Here is a 23,044-nt window from a genome sequence, read left to right as displayed (position 1 = left end):
TGTCACAATCAACCTCACGTCTCCTGCAGAGAGCAGCAGGGGTCACAAAGTGGAATCTGTCATCCCTCATGAACAGGAGACCTCAGTGTTTCATTCTCAGGGTCAAGAACCTCTCTGGAGGGCCATCATTCAACAGATTTTTCTCACAAACAGGAAGCCTCAGCACCTCATTCTCAGGGTCATGAACCTCACTGGAGGACCAAGAACCCTCAACACACCCTGCCCAGATTTTCACAACCCTCTGCACCGTCTCGTATCTCTCCCTCGATCAGCAACCCCAACCCTCAGCCTCTCAGCTCAGCCCCGCCCTGCTGATTCTAAATCTGCTGCAGACATCCGCCTTCATTTCCGGTTCTACGCACTACTGCAGGTCTCAACCGTCAGCCGAAACTGTTGACGTGAAATGTTCAATTCACTGGAGCTGTTCCCGAAAACTACGGAGCTCTGGGTGGCGCTTACCACTCAAAAATCATCCTGGTTATTTTCGCAGATACTAGGATCCCACTGTGCTCCAAATGGCCACTGCACTGTCAGTAACGCACCAACGCCCGCTTACAAAGTGCATCCATGTCTGCACAAGGCTTCAGGGCAGGCTGCAAGGAACAGGGAAAGCACTACGGGTTTGGCAGCGTAGCAGTTAGAGCAATCGTTTTACAGTGCCAGCAACCTGAGTTCAATTCCCGCCTGAGTTAGGGTTTTCTCCCCATGACCATGTGTGTTTCCTCCGGCTGATCTGGTTTCCTCCCACATTCCAAAGACGTATGGGTTAGTAGGTTAATTGATCACATGTGTAATTGGGCAGCACAGGCTCATTGGACGGAACGGGCCTGGAACTGTGCGGCATCTCTAAATCAAAAAATGCATTCAGGAAGGGAACAGATCAGAATTAGGCCATTTGGCCCATCGTTTTCACTGCCACTTCATCGCGGCTGATCCTTTTTCCCCTCAGCCCCAACCTCCTGCCCTGTCCCCCTATCCCTTCATGCCCTGACTAATCAAGAATCTATCAACCTCTACCTTAAATATACCCAATGACTCGGCTCCACAGCCTCCTGTGGCAACAAATTCCACAGATTCACCTCTCTCCGGTTAAAGAAATTCTTCGTCTCCATTCTAAAAGGACGTCCCTCTATTCCAAGGCTGTGCCCTCTGGTCTTAGACTCCCCCACTATAGGAAATATCCTCTGAGGCCCATCAACATTCAATAGGTTTCAATGAGGTCACTCCTTATTCTTCTGAATTCTACTGAATACAGGCCCAGAGCCATCAAATGCTCTTCATATGACAAGCCATTCAATGCAAAAATCATTTTTGTGAACCTCCTTTGAACCCTCTCCAGTTTCAACTCATCCTTTCAAAGGGGCCCAAAACTGCTCACAATACTCCAAGTGAGGCCTTACCAATGCCTTTTAAAGCCTCAGCATTCCTTCCTTGTTAAAGTAGTCTAGTCCTCTCGAAATGAATGCCAACATCACATTAGCCTTTCTCACCATCAACTCAACCTGCAAATTAACCTTCAGGGAATCCTGTACAAGGCCTTCCAAGTCCCTTTGCACCTCAGATTTTTAAATTTTCTCTTCATTTAGAAAATAGTCAACCTTTCATTTCTTCTGCCAAAGTGCATGACCATACACTTTCTGACACTGTATTCCAACTGCCACTTCTTTGCCCATTCTCCAAATCTGTCTAAGTACTCTGTAGCTTCTCTGCTTCCTCAAAACTACCTGCCCCTCCACCTATCTTCACATCACCTGTAAACTTGGCCACAAAGCCATCAATTCCATTATCCAGATCAGTGACATAGAACGTTAAAAGAAGTGGCCCCATCACTGACCCCTGCGGAACACCAGCAGTCACCGAGAAAAAGCTCCCTTTCCTCCCACTCTTTGCCTCCTGCCAATCAGCCAATGCTCTATCCATGCTAATAGCTTTCCTATAATGCCATGGGCTCTTAACTTGTTAAGCAGCCTCATATGCAGCATCTTGTCAAAACCCTCTGAAAATCCAAGTACACAACATCCACCAATTCTGCTTTGTCTATCCTGCTTGCTATTTCTTCAAAGAACTGCAACAGATTTGTCAGGTAAGATTTTACCTACAGGAAGCCATGCTGACATTGGCCTATTTTATCACACGCTTCCAAGTACCCAAACGACATGCTTAACTACTGACTTCAACATCTCCCCAACCACTGAGGTCAGACTAACTGGTCTGTAATTTCCTTTCTTCTGCATCTTTCCGTTCTTGAAGAGTGGAGTGACATTTACAATTTTTGTGCAAACGCATGTGACTAACTCAAAGGGATGCCCTGGAAACTCGGAGGGATGTGTCCTGTATAAAACTGAAGCAAAGGCACGGTCACATTTGCCCAAGTTTTTAATTTTCAGAAACCAAAAATGTCTTGACTGTCTGTGGACTTCACTCTCTCAGCTGAAATCCACTTCCCACCTTTTCTTGTATCCCATCCCTCTCCAAAAATTCCTCCATACTATCAGCCATCTGCTTTCCCTTACAGTGCTCCCCCACCCAAAACCTCTTTAATATCACTGAAGGAGCAGATCAGGTCACTTTGCGGCATGATAGCGTATGGTTATTGCAACGTTTACAGCTCTAGCGATCGGGGTTCAATTCCCACTGTTGCCTGTAAGGAATTGGCACGTTCTCCTCATGACTGCGTGGTTCCCTCCCACATCCCAAAGATGTACGAGTTAGAGTTAGGAAATTCTGGGCTTTCTGTGTTGGCACCAGAAGCATGAAACACTTGCAGCCTAACCCCCCCCAGCACATCCTCACCCCATGATGCAAACGATGTGTTTCACTGCATATTTAAGCGTTTCAATGTAAATGTGACAAATAAAAATAATCTTTTAGTCTCATCTCTTTAATTTTAGCCTACAAGCCCCACACCACACCCAATCCTCCATCATGACCCATGAATTCCACTTCAACCCAACTGGTGGGTAGATATCTAAGTACTACTGTTTGACGGTGAAGGGAGTTCCCAGTGCAATCACTAGCGTTCCTTTCAAGGTGAGGTAAACCATTTCTGCAGGAGAAAGTTCCACATTCCTCCTTTGGAAAAGGCTCTCTCATTGAATTTTTGTGGGAATTGCCTTCATCTACATCCCCAATACTGCACCTTCTCTGTCAAATCCTCCCATTTAGTTTAAAAATCTGCATTAATTCTTCTTGATAAAGACCATCTTTACTTATCTCATGTAAAGAACATCAAAACATAGAGTGAAATATGTTGTTTGTTTTGAAGTAGTTCTGGAGGCAGCCTACAAGTGTCAGCAAGTTTCCAGTGCCAACATAGCATGCTCACGACTCACTAACCCTAACTGTATATCGTTGGACTGTGGGAGGAAACCACGGCACCCAGAGGACCCACATGATCATGAGGAAAATGTAAAACTCCTTACAGAGAGTGGCGAGTATTGAACTCTGGCAATGTAAGGCATTACACTAACCACTATGCCACTGTGTTCTGAAGGTAGATAAAAAGTTCTCACTCGGACCTGTTTGGCAGCCCCGCCCTTTATCTCCACTCCCCTCCCCATCCTCTTCCTCAGGGAAGGGTAGCTATAAGAAAGCATTATAATGTTGCAAGAAGCAGACGAATTAATGAAACTCCTGGGTGCTAAATGACATCATTCCAGCACTCTGATGGGACGCTGCAAAGCAGTCCCAGGAAAAGAAACGATAAACTGCAGCCTGACATCTTGGCCGTAACCGCGCACAGCACAACGAACAACTGTCAGATCATTCTGGCCGCAGCAGCAGGAGTGGCAGAACGCTTACCGCTTCGCCTCCTCCAGATGACAGAGATACTCGTAGGCGATGTTTTGCCTTCTCCGTTCATCCATCTCCTCGGCCGTGAGACGCTCATTATCCAATACAGCTGAAAAACAACAAAGGAGGACTGAAATCAGAACACTGCATTACCACTATAGATTTCAACTGCACAGAAAAATACCCCCAGTGGCCATTTTATTAGGTACACTTCCTCATTAATGCAAAATATCTAATCAGCCAATCATGTGGCAGCAACTCATCAAAATCAGAATCAGGTTTAGTATCTTCAGCATATGTTGTGAAATCTGTTAACTTAGCAGCAGCAGTGTAATGCAATACATGATAATGAAGAAAGAAATAAACCAATTACACTAAATATATATGTGTATTAAAATAGTTAAATTAAAAATAGTGCAAAAACAATAAAAGTGAGGTAGTGTTCAGAGGTTCAATGTCCATTTAGGAATCGGATGGCAGAGGGGAAGAAACTGTTCCTGAATCGCTGAGTGTGTGCCTTCAGGCTTCTGTACCTCCTGCCTGATGGTAACAGTGAGAAGAGGGCATGTCCTGGGTTGATAGGGGTGCTTAATAATGGATGCTGACTTTCTGGGACACCACTCCTTAAAGATGTCTAGGATACTACGGAAGCTAGTACTCAAGATGGAGCTGACTAATTTTACAACTTTCCGTAGTTTCTTTCAAACCTGTGCAGCAGCAACACCGCCCCCACCCCGACCCACCAAACCCCGTACCAGACAATGATGCAGCCAGTTAGAAAGCTCTCTAAATTGCATAAAAGCATGCAGACATGGTCAAGAGGTTCAGTTGTTGTTCAGACCAAACATCAATATGGGGAAGGAATATAATTGAAGTGACTTTGACCACAGAAAGATTGTTGGTGCCAAACAGGGGGGGGTTTGATTATCTCAGAAACTGCTGATCTCCTGGGATTTTCACACATAGCAGTCTCTAGAGCTTACGGAGGACGGTGCGAAAAACAAAAAAAACATCCAGTGACAGGCAGTTCTGTGGGTGAAAATGCCTTACTAATGAGAGAGGTCAGAGGAGAATGGCCAAACTGGTTCAAGCTGACAGGAAGGAGACAATAACTCAAATAACCACACTTTACAACAGTGGTGTAGAGAAGAGCATCTCCAAATCCACAAAATGGCGAACCTTGAAGTGGATGGGCGACAGCAGCAGCAGATCACAAACATACAGAATTACCCTGGGTGTAACTTCAATATTGTAGAGTTGTACTGCACAGACAGAGGCCAATCGGCCTACCACATCTACATTGTAATTGTCTAAATGGTCACACTGGGTCTGAAGCTTTCTGTACCATTAGACATCAGAGCAGAATGAGGCCATTCAGCCCATTGAGTCTGCTCCACCATTCCATCACGGCTGATTTATTAACCTCTCAACCCCATTCCCCTGCCTTCTCCCAGTCACCTTTAATGCTCTGGCTAATCAAGCACCTATCAACTCCGCTTTAAATCTATTCAAAGACTTGGCCTCCACAGTCATCTGTGGCAATGAATTCCACAGATTCACCAACCTCTGGCTAATGAAATTCCTCATTTCTGTTCTAAAGGGACACCCTTCCATTTCGAGATTGTGCTCTCTGGTCCAAGACACCCCCACTATAGGAAGCATCCTCTTCACCTCTACTCTATCTCAGCCTTTCAAAATGATCACCCCTCATGAGATCCCCTCCCCCACCACCCACCCATTCCTGTAAACCCCAGTGAATACAGGCCCACAGCCATTAAATGCTCCTCATACATTAACCCACTGATTCCCAAGATCAGACTCATAAACCTCCTCTGCAACCTCCCCAATGCCAGTAGATCCTTTCTTTGACATGGAGCCCAAAGTGTGCAGTCTCACTGGCTTTCCACTTGGCCTTGGAGCACCTGGATAACAGTGTTTCCTCTGTCAGGCTGCTGTTTTTTTTAAATTGTAGTTCAAGTGTTCAACACTGTCATCCCCTCAGCACTCACAAACAAGCTTCAAAACCTGGGTCTCTTGTTCCTCCCTCTGCAACTGGATCCTCAACTTTCTTCTCGGGGGATCACAGTCTGTGCAGATCGGAACTAACATCTCATCGCTGACTATCAACACTGGCGCACCTCAAGGATGTGTGCTTTGACTGCATCTCGACTCCCTCTACACTTGTGACCGCATGATTTCTGAACAGGCCACGGATCCAGGATCACTACCTGACTATTTTACTCTCCCGTTGCACTATTTACTTATCGTTACAGTGATCTTTATGTGTTGTGCTGTCCTGCAAAACTAGAACTAGAGGTCACAAGGGTGCAAGGTGAAATATTTAAGAGGAACATGAGGTGAACGCCTTCGTTCAGAGGGTGGTACGACCTGCCAGGTGAAATAGTGGATGCAGGTTCGATTTCAACATTTAAGAGAAGTTTGGATGGGAGGCGTATGGAGGACTGCGGACTAGGCAGTGATCGGTGGGACCAGGTAGGACACCATGGGAATACAGTATAGCGGTTAGTGTGACACTATTACCGCTCAGGATGTTGGAGTTTGGAGCTCACTTCTGGTATTCTCTGTAAAAAAGTTTGTGTGTTCTTCCTGCATGCACGTAGGTTTCCTCTGGGTGCTCCGGATTTCTTCTCCATTCCAAAGAAGTACTGGTTAGTGGTGGTCATTGTAAAGTAGGCTAGGCTGGGTGATGCGGCTCACAAGGCTGGTAGGGCCTTTTCCATGCTACATCTCAGAATTAAATAAATTAACAATTTGGCACAGACTGGATGCACTGAAGGGCCTGTTTCTTGCTGTACTGCTCTATAACGCTGACTATAACAATATATTTCATAACATAGGTCAGTGATAATGAACCGGATTCAGATACTCTGATAATAACCTTACTTTGAACTTTCATTCGCCGAAGTATGTATGTCATCATATATAACCATGCGGTTCATTCCCTTGCGGGAATTCATAGTAAATACAAGAAACACAAAGAATGATCACCACATCCAATACGCAAAAGACAAAGTGTGCAAATACAGATAAAAGTAACAAATAATAATAATCCTAAATATCTAAACAATAAATATCAAGAACATGAGATGAAGAGTCGTTGAAAGTACATCCATAGGTTGTGGGGACAGTTCAGTGATGGGGTGAGTGAAATAACTTCACATCAAGAGCCTGATGGTTGAGGGGTAATAACTGTTCCTGAACCTGGTGGTGTGGGTCCTGAGGCTTCTGTACCTCCTTCCTGATGGTTGAGGGGTAAAGCTGTTCCTGAACCTGGTGGTGTGGGTCCTGAGGCTCCTGTACCTCCTTCCTGATGGCAGCAGTGAGAAGAGAGCATGATGTGGGTGGTGGGGGTCTCTGATGATGGATGCTGCTTTCCTGCAAAAAGGCTTCGTATAGACATGCTCAGTGGTGGGGAGGGCTTTACCCATGATGTACTGGGCTGTATCCACTACTTTTATAGGCTTTTCCTTTCAAGGCCATTGGTGTTTCCATACCATCGATAGATTCAAATGTTATCTAATGTCATTGGAGACACAGTCTTTGTCAGACAGTGCTTTCAGAAATGTGTGCCAATTACCCCACAGCAGCTGCTGATACCAGCTTGTGTGTGTGGTACAAACAGTAACCAAGAGGACTAAACAAAGCTCAGCAACACCACAATCCTTTCATCAAAGCAAATCCATTTGAAGCAAAAAAGCTAATATACGATCTACACACAGTTCCACACTACACCCAGGAACCAGCCGTCTCTCATCTGCTCCATTTTGCGGAACTGCATACAGGCAAAGGAACACACATTGCCTGCCGACTCCTTCCTCTCCCCCTCAACTTCTTAGTCCAGCTTCTGCCCCCTTCCTATCCAGTCCTGAAGAAAGGTCTTGGCCTGAAGATCAACTGTTTATTTATTTCCACAGATGCTGCCCGACCTGCAGAGTTCCTCCAGCATTTTGTGTCTGTTACACACGAATACACCACTGCCCCACTACCACATGGCCAGCATCAGCCAATAACAGACATCCCACCCTGCAAAAACTCATTTCAGGGAGGTAGCACCATCAATTTGCGGGAGACTCCCAGAACTTCCAGGAGAGGTGGGACGTCTGCAAAAGAGTAGATCCATAGCAGCTAGCCAGCTAATTTAAATAACGTTAGCTATGCTAATGAACGAATGACACCTGTTACACTTATCTCAACAGATGAGTTTACCCACCATGGGCAATAAAAAAGTCACTGTTGCAATCAATACAGCGAGCAACACTGTCATTATTTTTGACCCCTATTAGGCAGGGTACTCTGGGGTCAAAAATAATGTGTAGTCTGGGGTGAAGTACGTTTTATATTTTCTTTCTTTGTAACACCCTGCCATGGCGTGCTCTCTCTCTCTCGCGCTCGCTCTAAAATAAAATCGATTTCCAGGATATTGTATATAATTTGCGGGCGTCAGGGAGCCGCTATCAATATGCGGGAGACTCCTGGAACTTCCGGGAGAGGTGGGATGTCTGCAATAACGCCTGCCTTCTGCAGACGTACAACAGGGAAGTATCAACGCTCATTGCGTGCTGGCAACCTCTGTTGGAGGGACTGGTCTGTGCTCCCAGTGAAAAGCAGCCTGGGGAGGTTCAGAGAGAGATTACACATGCTGGAATCTCATTGAAACCCAGCGAATATTGAAAGGCCTAACAGAGTAGAGAGGGACGTTTCCAACAGCGGGGGGAGTTTAGGACCAAAGTCTCAGAATACAAAAACATCTGCATTGACTGTGGTCTCCTGATGAAGAAGTCGAGAGTCTAGTTGCACAGGGATGTACTGAGGCCTAGGTTTTTATCTTTAAAGCCTCTTTTTTAAAAAAAAGTGGAACAACATTGGCTATCCTCCAGTCCTCTGGTACCTCCCATGTCGCTAAGTATGATTTAAATATCTCTGCCAGGGTCCCCAGCAATTTCTGCACCTGCCTCCTCTAGGGTCCGAAGGAACACCTTGATTGGCCCTGGGGATTTACCCACCCTGATTTGCCCCAGGGTAGCAAACACCTCCTCCTCTGTAATGTGAAGTTTGTTGACTAATACTCAGGGGAACATGGTGTTGAATGTTGAGCTGTAATCAATAAACAGCAGGCTGACATTGGTATTGCTATTGACCAGGCCAAGTGGAGTGTCAGTGAAATAGCTTGGGCCTCTTGCCTAAGAAAGGATGTACTGGCATTGGAGAGGGTCCAGAGGAGGTTTATCAAAATGATCCCAGAAATGAAAAGGTGTACTTGGTAAGTGAGAGGCCCTTAAAGACGAAATTTTGAGAGTACAAAGCTTGTATATGCCTGTCAGGATAAAAGATAAATATAACAAGTGCACCGAACTTTGGTTTTCAAGAGATATTGAGACTCTGGTTAAGAAAAAAAAAGGTGCCCAGCAGGTATAGGCAAGCAGGTGCTTATAGAGTACAAGAAATACAAGACAACACTTAAGAAAGAAATCGGGAAGGCTAAAAGAAGGCACGAAGTTGCTCTAGAAGCCAAGGTGAAGGAGAATCTTAAAGGATTCCACAGGTATGTTAAGAGCAAAAAGATTGCAAGGGACAAAATTAGTCCTCTGGAAAGGCAGAATGGTAACCATGTGTGGAGCCAAAACAGATGGGGGAGATCTTACTGTAAATTAATTCTTTGCATGATGGGAGGCATTGATCATGTGGATAGCCAGAGGCTTTTTCCCAGGGCTGAAATGGCTAACATGAGGGGCATAGTTTAAGGTGCTTGGAAATAGATACACGGGGGATGTCAGAGGCAAGTTTTTCCACACAGAGAGTGATAGGTGCGTGGAATGCACTGCCAGCAAAGGTGGTAGAGCCAGATACAATTGGGTCTTTTAAGAGACTTTTAGATAGGTACATGGAGCTTAGAAAAATATAGGCCTATGAAGTAAGGAAATTCTAGGCAGTTTCTAGAGTTGGTCAGCACAACATTGTGGGCTGAAGAACCTGTAATGTGTTGTACATTTCTATGTTTCCATCTGTATTTACCCAGGGGAAGGACATAGAGTCTATAGAAGTGAGGCCAAGAGGCATTAACTTCACAGATCCTGTACAGATTAAAGAAGAGGTGTTTGCTACCCTGAGGCAAAGCAGGGTGGATAAATCCCCAGGGCCAAACAAGGCGCTCCCTCAGACCTTACAGAAGGCAAATGCAGAAATTGTCGGGACCCTAGCAGAGATATTTAAATCATACTGAGCAACATGGGAGGTATCAGAGAATACGTACACAACGCTGGAAGAACTCAGCAGGTCAGGCAGCATCCGTGAGAAAAGAGTAGCCAACGTTTCGGGCCGAGACCCTTCATCAGGAATGGGGGGGGGGGGGGGGGGGGGGAGAGAGAGAGGACCAAAGCCCAGTAATAGAGATACAACTGCAGTGCTGTGAATCAAGGAATACGTACACAACGCTGGAAGAACTCAGCAGACCAGGCAGCATCCGTAAGAAAAGAGTAGCCAACGTTTCGGGCCGAGACCCTTCATCAGGTATTTTTGTGTTATGGGAGGTATCAGGATTGGACGATAGCCAATGTTGTTCCACTGTTTAATAATTGGTTCTAAACACAAAGCAGAAGCCAGAGAGTTGTAGTAGAGGGTTACCTCTCTGACTGGAGGCTTGTGATTAGTGGTGCGCCAGAGGGATTGGTGCTTGGTCCTTTGTTGTTTGTCATCTATATCAATGATCTGGATGATGGGGTGGTTAACTGGATCAGCAAATTTGTGGAGGACACCAAGACTGGGGTGTAGTGGACAGTAAGGAAAGGTATCACAGCTTGCAGCAGGGTCTGGAGCAGCTGGAAAAATGCCAGATGGAATTTAATGCAGATAAGTGTAAGGTTTTGCACTTTGGTAGTATGTCTTACACAGTGAACGGTAGGACACTGAGAAGTGTGGTAGAACAAAAGGATCTGGAAATACAGGTCAATAATTCTTTGAAAGTGGTGTCACAGGTAGATAAGGTCATAAAGAATGCTTTTGGCACATTCACCTTCATAAATCAATGTATTGAGTACAGGAGATGGGATGTTATGTTGAAGTTGTACAAGACATTGATGAGGCCTAATTTGGAGTATTCGGTGCAGTTTTCGTCAGCTACACGAAAGATGTAAAGAAGGTTGAAAGAGTACGGAGAAAATTTACAAGGATGTTGCTGGGTCTAGAGGACCCGAGTTATAAAAAAAATCGGATAGGACTGTATTCCCTGGAACGTAGAAGATCGAGGGAAAACTTAATGGGGGTGTACAAAATTAAGAGGGGTGTAGATAGAGTAAATGCAGGTTGCCTTTTCCACGGATGATAGATGGACTACAACCAGAGGTCATGTGATAAAAGGTGAAAGGTGAGAACTTTAAGGGGAACATGAGGGGAAACTTCTTCACTCAGAGGGCCGTGAGAGTGTGGAATAAGCTGCCAGTACAAATGGAGCATGCAAGCTCGATTTCAATGTTAAAGAGAAGTTTAGATATGTTCAAGGATAGTAGCGTCAACAGGGCTATGGTCCCAGCGCAGGCCATTGGGAGCTGGCAGTTTAAATGATTTCAGCATGGACTAGATGGAACAAAGGGCCTGTTTCTGTACTGTACTTTTTAATATTCTATGAAAGGGTATGAGTGTTTGATAGCTCTGTGCCTATACTTGCAGGAGTTTAGAGGAATGGTGTGGATCTCATGAGGCGTGATCACATTGAAAGGCCAAGATAGCGTGGACGTGGAGAGGACGTTCCAATAGTGGGGAAGTCTAGGACCTGAGAACGCAGCCTCAGAATAGAAGGGCATCCCTTTAGAACAGAGATGAGAAAGAATTTCTTTAGACAGAGCGTGGTGAATCTGTGGAATTCATTGCCACAGACGGCTGTGGAGGTCAAGTGATTGGCTATACTTAAAGTGGAGGTTGATAGGCTCTTGATTAATAAGCCTGTCAAAGGTTATGGGAAGAAGGCAGGAGAATGGGATTGAGGGGGATCAGCCATGACAGAATGGCAAAGGAGACTTGATGGGCCAAATGGCCTAATTCTGCTCCGATGTCTTTTGGAATCTGAAGCAGGAAGCAAACTGGTGAAGGGACTCAGCGGATCGAGTAGCAGCTGTAGAAGTAGAGGGATGGTCAATATTGAGTTCCTACCTCATTGCACAAAGAGGCTGTGCCTTCTGGTCCTGGACTCACTTAAAATAGGAAACTTCCTCCTAGTCTACTCTATTCAGTAGATTACAATGAGATTTCTCCTCCTCGCCCCCACCATTCTTCTAAACTCAGCAAGTTCAGGTCCAGAGCCATCAAATGCTCCTCATATGTTAATCTTTTTTTCCCTCATAAACCCTTTGCGGGCCAAAATGTGCAATCTTACTGACTCTCTACTCAGCCTCAGACCACCTGAACGAAAGCAAATCCTGCGTCAGGCTGCTGGTCATCGATTACACCTCAGCATTCAACACCATCATCACCTCAGTACTAATCAACAAGCTTCAAAACCTGGAACTCTCTACTGCCTCTGCAACCAGATCCTTACCTTCCTTATCAGGAGACATCAGTCAGTGCAGATCAGAAAACGCATCTCCTCCTCGCTGACCATCAACACTGGAGTACTTTAAGGATGCATACTTCGACCGCGTCTCTACTCTCTCTGCACTCGTGACTGCATAATTTCTGAATGGACCATGAACTTTATCTCACTGTTTTTGTATTATTTATTTTTACAGTAATCTTTATGCATTGCGCTGTACTATTCACACGATACAAGGGATACAAATTAAGTCTCTAGTCTTTAAAACAGAGGTTTGTGCAGATTCCTTCTCTCAGAGAGTGGTCTCCGGAGTTCCCACCTGGAAAACCCTTGCACACCAAAAGAACAATTGGTGTGCGTGCTGTGCAACGTTTCAGTGTGGACCTCATCCCCGATCTGTGTGGCACGGGAGACCCACGCCTTTACCGTCAATGCTGCCAGAATCCTGACAGGCTGTATGGGGGCTCCAATGGACAGCATCAGAAGAGGCTGCAGAGGGTTGACAACTTCGCCACCACAGGCACAACCTCCCCACATTGAGAACATCCTCAAGAAGGCGGCATCCATCACGGAAATCCCTCACTGTCCAAGATACATTTCCTTTTCATTACTACCATCAGAGAGGAGATATAGGAGACTGAAGACACACGCTCAATGTTTTAAGAACAACTTTTACCCCTCTGCCATCAGATTTCTGAACAGTCCACACACAGCATCTCCCTGTTCCTCTTTTGCAGAGTTAATTTTTTAAATATTGTAACATAGTAATTTTTATGCCTTGCTCTGAATTATTGTCACAAAATAACAGATTTCATGATGCAGATCTGTGATAATAAACCTGACTGGAACAGTTGTCTGTGAAAGGGAGCAAGCAACGCCAGGCCCAGTGCTAAAGGAACAGGCCCACAGAGGGGAGATGCGGAAAACAAGGTGGAAGTGGTGACTTGACTGGCTGATGGCCAGGGGGTCCCAACGGTGGGGGGATAAACATAGGAAATAAGTAGCTGTTGTCTGTGAATGAGTAGGTTGCTCTCGATTCTTTCGATACGGTTTCTTTCGATACTTGGTAGATTTATGTGATTACAGGATTCATAAAATTTAAAAAATAAACAAATCAATATCCAGGATGGACCAGCCCCAGGTACTCCCAGGGTCTTTGAAGGCTTCCAGTGAACCAACAAATACTACGTGCTCCCTCTCCAAGGACACCCAAGCATGGATGTGTTCATTGAAGGGCAGGCAGAGCGCTGGTGGCAGGAGTGTTCTGACTGCAGGCAACCGTCCCCTGTAAAGTTCCATGAAAAAACAGGCAACTCCCGCTGATTTTCCCACTGGGAGCTCAGTGGTGCCCCAAAGCCAGAGTCCCTGTAGAAGAAATTCTTCACCACCACACCTCAGCTGAGAGCATACCCTACGTCCAGGTACCTGCTGGTTCCAGAGGCACCAGCAACGTTCCCTCTATTTCTTTTTCAGCTGTGCATTCCAACCATTGTTCTGAGCAGGAAATTTTTACAACCGCATGGCACTTCAATTTATTTCTTTCAGTTGTTTACTTGTTTTTTTATTGAGATACAGTGCAGAACTGCTGTGAATATTTGGCATGGAAATGGAAAAGTCACATTCTTCTGATTTTATTAATTGAAGGGTATAAAGAACAACAAAGAAAATCTTTCACATTTCGTAAACATTGCGTCCAGTTGAAGCTGCACGGCAGCAAAGGCTGTGTGCGTGGCAGCATTTCAGTTACTGCGCGGCCGTGCAGTTTAGGGGAAACAGTGGACACCGGTGAACGATCACCATTCTCAACAGGGAAGCTCAGAGCCTGAGCAGAGGCCCATTGCCTCCCCCTGTCCCAGATGAAATCCACCAGCCTCTTCTGGAACTTGCAGGAGGTGAGAACAAATTGACCAACTGGTGCCACAGCAAGGACGTCACCAGCTGGTTTGTGATCAGTGATCAGCCTCTTGTAGGGAAGAACTCGTTCAGCACCCTAGCTGAGCTGTGACTTCACCACCCGATTCTGCCAGGTTGCTGGCTAGTCTTTCTGGGTGGGGCGCTCAGGTAGAATCCCAGAAAGGGGAAGTACTACCCCTGCTCTGGGAGTGTGTGACGGGACAGTGTTGAGCATACTTCACAAGCACAAAGGGATTCTGCAAAGATTCACGCATATTCTGTCCGGTTAGCTTCTAGCCTGACAACATGAACATCTGTTTCTCTGACATCCAGTAATTTCTCCCCCCCCCCACCCTTTTTCCTCTCCCATCAGATTTCCTCTTCTTTAGCCTTTTACCTCTTCCATCCAACCCCTTGCAGACTTCTTACTTCATATACCTTCCCCTGACTCTGTCTCACCTATCACCTGCCATCTTGTACTCCTTCCCTTCCCTCATATTCCTATTTTGGCTTCAGCTCCTTTCCACAGTAGTCCTGATGAAGAGTCAAAACCCAAAGCATCGACTGTTTATTCTCCTGAAAGTTCAAAGTATGTATACTATACACAACCTTGAGATTCATCTTCTTGCATGCAACCACAAAGAAACACAATAGAAGCCATTAAAAAACTCCACACAACGTCAAACACCCAATGTGTGAAAATCAAGAACAAATCGTGCAGACAATCGGAAAGTAGGCAAATTACACACGGAACGTGAACTGCAGAGTCCCCGAAAGCTGAGTCCGCAGCCACAGAGCCATTTCAGCATTGCAGCCTGTCCAGGAGCCTGACGGCTACAGTCCAGTCACAGAGCCATTTCAGCATTGCAGCCGGTCCAGGAGCCTGAGGGCTACAGTCCAGTCACAGAGCCATTTCAACATTGCAGCCGGTCCAGGAGCCTGAGGGCTACAGTCCAATCACACAGCCATTTCAACATTGCAGCCGGTCCAGGAGCCTGACGGCTACAGTCCAGTCACACAGCCATTTCAAAATTGCAGCCGGTCCAGGAGCCTGACGGCTACAGTCCAGTCACAGAGCCATTTCAACATTGCAGCCGGTCCAGGAGCCTGACGGCTACAGTCCAGTCACACAGCCATTTCAACATTGCAGCCGGTCCAGGAGCCTGACGGCTGCAGTCCAGTCACAGAGCCATTTCAACATTGCAGCCGGTCCAGGAGCCTGACGGCTACAGTCCAGTCACAGAGCCATTTCAGCATTGCAGCCGGTCCAGGAGCCTGAGGGCTACAGTCCAGTCACACAGCCATTTCAACATTGCAGCCGGTCCAGGAGCCTGACGGCTATAGTCCAGTCACACAGCCATTTCAACATTGCAGCCGGTCCAGGAGCCTGACGGCTACAGTCCAGTCACACAGCCATTTCAACATTGCAGCCGGTCCAGGAGCCTGACGGCTACAGTCCAGTCACACAGCCATTTCAACATTGCAGCCGGTCCAGGAGCCTGAGGGCTACAGTCCAGTCACACAGCCATTTCAGCATTGCAGCCGGTCCAGGAGCCTGAGGCAAGTACCGGTAGTTGCTGTTCCTCTAGCAGAGTGTTTCATACTGTATTTATCTTGTGCCATCTCTCCCTGACAGTCTGATAACTAGCGCAGAGAAAGCTTCATTCTGCGAGTCATTAGAACGTGACATGTATCCCACAAAGTCCAGCCTCTTGTTCTGAGCAAGAACACCTTGTAAACCCACACTCGACAGCGGACAGATGCAAGGAGGTCCCCAATCCCCACACCAAGGTTCAATCTGCTCCTGAGGAGATGCCGGCTGAGATATCTATACACCCCAGGCAAGGGAGGGGAACATTGTCCATCTCCAACAGCTCCAGGACTCATTTTTAATTTCTTCAGCGATGAGGCTGCAAATTCCTGCCTGGAATTAAGTGCAATGTTTACAGTCTCCACTTGATAACACTGGATGAGGAGACTGGAATGTGTCAGGAATCCAGAGCTTCTCAAAACTACCGAAGACGCTCGGAATACTATTAACCATTTTATGCTCACATGGAATGGATTTGGGTAAAGAAGCCACATTTCCTTTACCCTGTTCATATCATTGAATATTCAAACAAGTAGAGTCCAAGACCTCACCCACTCTGGACAGTCTCGCTTCTCCCCTCTCCCATCAGGTCGAGGATAAAGGTCAGAAAGCACGTACGACCAGGCTCAAGAACAGTTTCTATCCTACTGCTATAAGACTCTTAAACTGACCTCTTGTATGATAAGCTGGGATTCTTGACCTCTCAAAATGATCTTGTACTTTATTATTTACCTGCACTGCACTTTCTCTGCAACGTATAAACTTTATTCTGCATTATTATCTTTTTCTACCTCAATGCGCTGTAATGATTTGATCTGTAAGACAAGCTTTCCTCTGTATTTTGGTACGTGTGACAATAGCAGACTTTCACCATGTGACCACATTCATCTCCCTCCCCCCCCCCCCCCCCCCCAATCACAATCCTGAGCTATGGGATTTGCCTGAACAGTCACAACACGACAGCTGTGGATCGAATGATCCCTGATTCTACAGATGACAAGCTGCATCGCTGCTCTGTACAGAAACTGCACTGCAGTCAACAGGAAGGTTCAACAACAGGTGGTCAAAACTGCCCAATGCATCACCAGCACCTGCCTACCTGCCATCAAGGACATATAGACAAAAAAGTGCCAGAAACATCATGACAGATCCCACCCACCCTGCTCATGGACTGTCTGTCCCACTCCCATCAGGGAGGAGGCTACGTAGCATCCACACTAGGACCATCAGACCCAAAAACAGTTACTTTTAAGGCTGATCAACACCTCCACTCCCCCCCCAGCCCTACTTTATCATTTTCTGTCAGCCACCATATGTACAGACAATCCCGTGCCTAGTGTCACTTTATTGACATACAATCTATGTATATAAACTAGTTTATGATTTATATTTATTGTATTTTTACATTATTGTGCTGCAACGAAAACAGCTCTATTTCCATCTTTAGTATCTCTATTTTTCCCTTTCAGGGTTCTTTTGAAGACCCTGGCCTAGACTTTGGTTCCTTGCTCTCAAGGTTTCACGAATGGCCATCATTCAATATGCCAAGGACGTGGCCTAAATTAGCTCGCCTTCCGAGTTCTGGGATCTGGAGACAGGCAGACCAAAGGTCAGTGTCCCGGCAGAAAATCAATGTGTCATGGGAGATGGAAGATCTCCCAAGAGACCCAAGATCCTTGGGCACAGAGCTCGAAAAAGCAACGCAATGGACTTTAAATATCTTAAATCAGTGAGTTGTTTGTTATGTCTCCCCTCTCGCTGTGAAACAGAGAGGCCCCTTTCTCCCTTACTAGGGAGAGAGAGCCTGTGCTTTGTTGAATACCAGGTGAACAAGTAGTCTTTGCTGTTGCTTCGCTGCATGCTTGAGTATTCGGTGGTGGGTGTCAATGCTTTTTTTTTGCTGGTGGGGAGGGGGATCATTGCTTTGCTGTTGCTTACGCATGGGAGTGGGGAGCTGGGGGGGGCTGTGGGGTTCTAACAGTTAACCACCATTCATTCTTTGGGGGCACTCTTCTGTTTTCGTGGATGGTTGCGAAGAAAAAGTACATTCTATACATTTCTCTGACATTAAATGTACCTTTGAGAGTGACAATTATTTTGTTCTCCTTTACACTTGTGTACCGGAAATGACATTAAACAACCCTGAATCTTGAACCATTTCTGCTGTTGCTTCTCTGGGTGACAGCCCAGGTGGCGATGGTGACTGGTGTTCAGGAGGTGGTGGAACAGTGCAGAGGGATGCAACAGACCGAAAGCAACCTCTTTCCCGGCTCTGATGAAGTGTCCCACACCTGAAATGTTTTTCTCTCTCCGCAGACACTGTCTGACCTGCTGACTGTAGTGTATGCTTGGTTTGAGAAAACATTCATTTGGGTTTCCAGTGCTTTGCCCTAAAATGGATAGATTGCACAAGTGACTCCTGATCGAACAGTCATTACACGATAAGACACAGAGCTCCGTCATTTGATCATAACTGGTTTATTTTCTCCTTCCCACTCCTGTCTTCTCCCCATCCTTCTAATCTGAGGCTGTGCCCTCTGGTCCTAGACTCCCCTACTAATGAAAACATCCTCTCTGCATCCACTCTAGCCAGGTCTTTCAATATTCAGTATGTTTCAATGAGATCCTCCCCCTCATTCTGTTTTAACTATACCTACTGACATCCAGGAGAAATGGCTTCCTGCTTAGTGCTCATCCCAAACAAGGAGTGGGAGAAGCATCAAAGTGAAACAAATAGCTTTTAAATCCAACTTGTCAGTAATGAGGTAATCAAAAGTGAAACCTCCCCCTGCCTTGCCTCAGCAACCATTTCCTGCTCTATGACACGTTCACAACCTGCCTGCTGCTTCAGCATCAAGGAGGAGACCACAAGACACAGGAGAATTAGGCTATTCAGCCCATCGAGTCTGGCCACTGTTCCCTCATGGCTGATTTATTATCCCTCTCAACCCCATTCTCCTGCCTTCTCCCCATAACCTTACTAATCAAGAACCAATCAACTTCTGCTTAAAAAGTCTCAGAGTTTACAGGCATGGGGGGGACTGAGGACTGCAGGCTGGTTGCACTTCTCTTACACTGTGGCCTCCTTCTGCGGCTCCAGGGGAGCAAACTCAGAGGACACGGGCTGGGGAGATGCAGGAGTGGAGACCTCCTCTTGGGTCAAAGAGTCTCATTAGGGGCACTCTACATCTAACCTGGGCTGACCCTACCCTGAGAGTGCTGAATGAATTAGACTCAGCACCATGACCTTTGTGGAAAGTGATGTGACAGCCCGGGTATGGTATGGTCCCCAATCTGTCCTCACCCTGAGCTCAGTGGCTGAAACGGTACCCCACCACTACCACCTGCTAGTTCAGCTCATTCACTCTCCCTGCAATGCTTGTAATCTAAATGCCACCCATTGCCCCCCACCACACTGTCCTTGTAATCTAAATGTCACCCGCTGACCCGCCCCATACTCTCTTTATAACTGAAGCATCACCCAGCTGCCCCCCCCACCCCCATGCTTTCCTTGTAATCTAAATGTCACCCAGCTGCCCCCACCCCCCCCCATGCTCACAGTACCCTGGCAGGGTCCTCCAATCCCTTCCAGCAGCTTGCCACCCCCCTCCCACAAACACACCTCAAATCTCAGCCACACCTTCCTTCCTCTTGTTGCCTACCTTCTTCCCTTTATTCCACGGCCCGCTGTCATCTGTCACCTCCCAGCTTCTCCCCCCAACTTCACACCTTTTCCCTTCCGTCTGGATCCAGCTGTCACCCCCCACCCTCTTTCCAGTCCTGATGAAGGGTCTCGGCCCGAAATGTGAACTGTTGATTTCCCTCCCTGCTGAGTTCCTCCATTTTGTGTGTGTGCTCTGACTTTATAACATCATTAAAATTCCCTCTCAACAACTTCACCTTGATCTGACAGGTCCAGAACTCTCCTCCTCTTCACTATCACAATGTTCAAACCAGACCTGCAGGTGATTCTGGGCCAAACTTGAAATTTCTTCCCCCCCTCCCCACTCATATTCATCTAGGAACAACCTTCAACACTCCAGCCCTGTGATTCTCGTGGAGACTCCCTCCTCTTGTCTATCCCCATGTTTTTTCTCCTCTCTCACTCTCTCTCTCTCTGTCACCTCAACCCCATCTGATTATGGATCTTTGAGAAGGATGTGACGGCTCAGGCCAGGATTGAAAGGGTTAAATTAGAATAGGCTACCACATTGGTTTCACATGGAATACCTAAGATTTAATGGGCAATCTAGTCAAGATACAATTATATGCATGTTTTGAATTTTTTGTCAAAGTAGAAAGACACCATTTCTCCCAAGGTTGAAATGTCTAATACCAGAGGGCATGTATTTGAGGTGAGAGAGCATAATTTCAAAGAAGATAGGAGCAAATCATTTTTTAAGAAACACCGAGCTGGGTGCCTGGAATGTGCTGCCTGGGGTGGTGGTAGAGGCAGATGCATTAAAGAATTTTAAGAGTTGTTTACATAGACACATTAATGCAAGGAAAATGGAAGGAATTGGTCATTGTGTAGATAGAGGGGATTAGTTTAGTTAGGCATTTGATTACTAATTTAATTGGTTCAGCACAACACTGAGGGCCGAAGGTCCGGCCAGGCCTGTCCTGTGCTGTACAGTTCTATGGTCTGTGTTCTTAGTTACAATAGATGGCAAGAGATAGACAAAGCCAGCCTAATAGGAACATCAACATAGGCCATTCAGCCCATCCCATTCAGTTCTGGCAAGGGAAGGACCAACATGGGATTTGAGCACAAGTTTCTTCTGAGGTTGGAACTCAATTGAAGATTTCAGATCAGCCATAGATTGTGAGAATTAATTACACAATTAAGAGATTGTCAGTGCTAAACCCAGTCTCTCTCTGGGGTCACGGTTATCACAGTTTGTCTCTCGCGTTAACGTTCACCCCACTGGGTGATCCCAGTCTCCCTCTCTCCGGGATCTCCCGGCAGGTCTCTCCCCTCGCTGGTGAAGGCTCACCCTGTCTGCCCCCCACCCCGCCGCGGGAGGGGCAGCAGCGATCAAACGGAAGCCGCTTTCCCGCCACCAGACAGCCTCGCCCTGTTTCCCGGGCGCTGTTCAGCCGGACTCCGGCGGCGGTGAGTGGAAGAGCCGCGGGGGTCGGGTCGGGTCGGGTCAGGCGGGGCGGGGACCGTGAAGACACGGGAGGCGGAGGGGCGCTCCCCACCCCCGTCCCATCACCTCTCGACAGCGGCCCCTCCCGCCGCCACCTGCCCGCCGCCACCTGCCCGCCCTCAACACCACGCCCCGGCGTTGGAAAATGCACGGCAAGCTCCCACGGCAGAGCAGCGAGCGGGACACGTCGTCAACCGCTTCCCCTCGAAGACCGAGCTCTGCATCTGCCTCCCCCCGCCAAGACGTGCAGCTCTGCCCCCCACCCCTAGCGCTTGGACTACCCACACCACCTGAAGGCTGGGGAGGGGGGCGCGTTTACCGACCCCCGTCCCCTCACAGTAATACCCCACACCTGTTCCCGGACACCTCGCCCGCACACAAACTTCCAGGTTCCAGCCGCTGCCTGGCGGTACCTCCCCCAGGTGCGGTTCCTGAACTTGGAGCGTCTCTTCCCCCCCACCTCTCCCCGGACTACTTACAGCCATAGTGCGGTCTGGGGGCCCCCAGCCCATCCGTCTCGTCGGAGGTGGACATTATCTGGTCTTTCGGCCCCTCTCTGAGCGCACGGACGACGTTCGCTGTGAGGAGGGACGGGCGGCGAACTTTTCTCCGCGAATCTCACTCCGTCTCAACGCTTCCTTCCTCTCTGCCTCCGGTCTGGGTGTAGTTTCCCCCTCCGCTCTCGTATCCACGCTCCCCCTGTTGCCTCCGCTGCGTATTACACACAACTCCAGGCCCTTCGGCACACGGTCCGTGCTCCGCATGGTGCCAATTAAACTAACACCATGTCCTCTGTCTAAAAGCCTCCTGTATTTATCTAAATACCACTTTAGTATCTGCTTTCACCACTCCCAACCAACATCGCCCCCTCAGAGAAAGAAGTCGAGGCTTTGGAGAGAGGGTGCAGAAGAGGTTCACCAGTATTGCCTGGATTAGAGGGCATGTACTCCAAGGAGAAACTGGAACAACTTGGGTTGTTTTTCTCTGGAGTGGTGGAGGCTGAGGAGGAGATCTGACAGAGGATTATGAGAGGCGGAGAGCAGAGCAGGCAGTATCGGTTTCCTAGGGTTGACATGTTTAAAGCCAGAGGGCACACATTTTAGGTGAGAGCGGGTAATTTCAAAGGAGATGCAAGGGTCAAGTTTTTTTAAACAGAGAGTGGTGGGTGCCTGGAATTCACTACCTGGGGTGGTGGTGAAGGCAGATACATTAGAGACTTCCAATAAGTGTTTAGATAGGTACATGAATGTGAGAAAAATGGAAAGATATGGATATTTTGTAGAATGAAGATATTTGGTTAGTTAGCCATTTAATTGGTTCAGCACAACAGTGTGGGCTGAAGGGCCTATTCCTGTACAGTACTGTACTGTTAGGTGTTCTATCCTGTTGCAGGCACTTCAGATTACATATTGGTTACATATGATCAAAGCATGCAGTAAAAGGTGTCCTTTGTGTCAACAACCAACAGAGTTGAAGAAAGTGGTGGGGGGCAGCCCACAAGTGTTGCCATGCTTCCAGCACCAACATCCCATGCTCACAACTCACTAACCCTTGTCTTTGGAAAGTGAAGGAAACTGGAGCATCTGGAGAAAATTGTACACAGGGACAAGGAAAGACTTGACTTGCATACCATTCATACAGGTCAAATCAATGGGGAATGAAGTGTTACAGTAGCAGAGAAAGTGCAGTGCAGGCTGACAATAAAGTGCAAAAAAAATTTGCTTTGCAGCCCAGTCCATCATGCAAACCAGTCTGCCCTCCAAGGACAGTTAAAAATACCTGCCTTACATTTCTTCTTTAAACCTTCCTCCTTTCGTCCCAAATACGTTTGTCTATTTTATTTAAATCTGAGAATACCATGTCCTACTTGGCTACAGATGCGCTCACAGAGACTGTAGAAGGCGGTGAGTTCGAGGTGTATTCTAGGATAATTGTTGGCATTCTCATCGAGTCTTCCACAGGGAGATTAATAGAACATACAACAGTACAGCGCAGGGACAGACCCTTCGGTCCACAATGTTGTACCAAACCAATTAGTCATCAAAATTATTAATCCCTTCTGCTTACACAATG

The 23,044-nt window shown here is 47.0% G+C and overlaps 1 protein-coding gene across 1 annotated transcript in view; it reads right to left on the bottom strand.

Moving 5' to 3' along the window:
* iqgap1 (IQ motif containing GTPase activating protein 1) overlaps window positions 1-21,636 on the bottom strand; it is a 113,761-nt gene extending 92,125 nt beyond the window's left edge. The window contains exons 1-2 of the mRNA XM_073024762.1: window positions 21,451-21,636; window positions 3,802-3,901 (exon numbers count right to left, since the gene is read on the bottom strand). Coding sequence (XP_072880863.1) covers window positions 3,802-3,901; window positions 21,451-21,505 — 155 coding nt within the window. The 5' untranslated portion in view covers window positions 21,506-21,636. The remainder of the gene's footprint in view (window positions 1-3,801; window positions 3,902-21,450) is intronic.
* Between the last annotated feature and the right edge of the window lie 1,408 nt (window positions 21,637-23,044).

The sequence above is a fragment of the Hemitrygon akajei genome, chromosome 21 (assembly GCF_048418815.1).
Source record: "Hemitrygon akajei chromosome 21, sHemAka1.3, whole genome shotgun sequence".
In the NCBI taxonomy this organism is placed as follows: domain Eukaryota; kingdom Metazoa; phylum Chordata; class Chondrichthyes; order Myliobatiformes; family Dasyatidae; genus Hemitrygon; species Hemitrygon akajei.
This window is presented reverse-complemented; position numbering and strand designations above follow the sequence as displayed.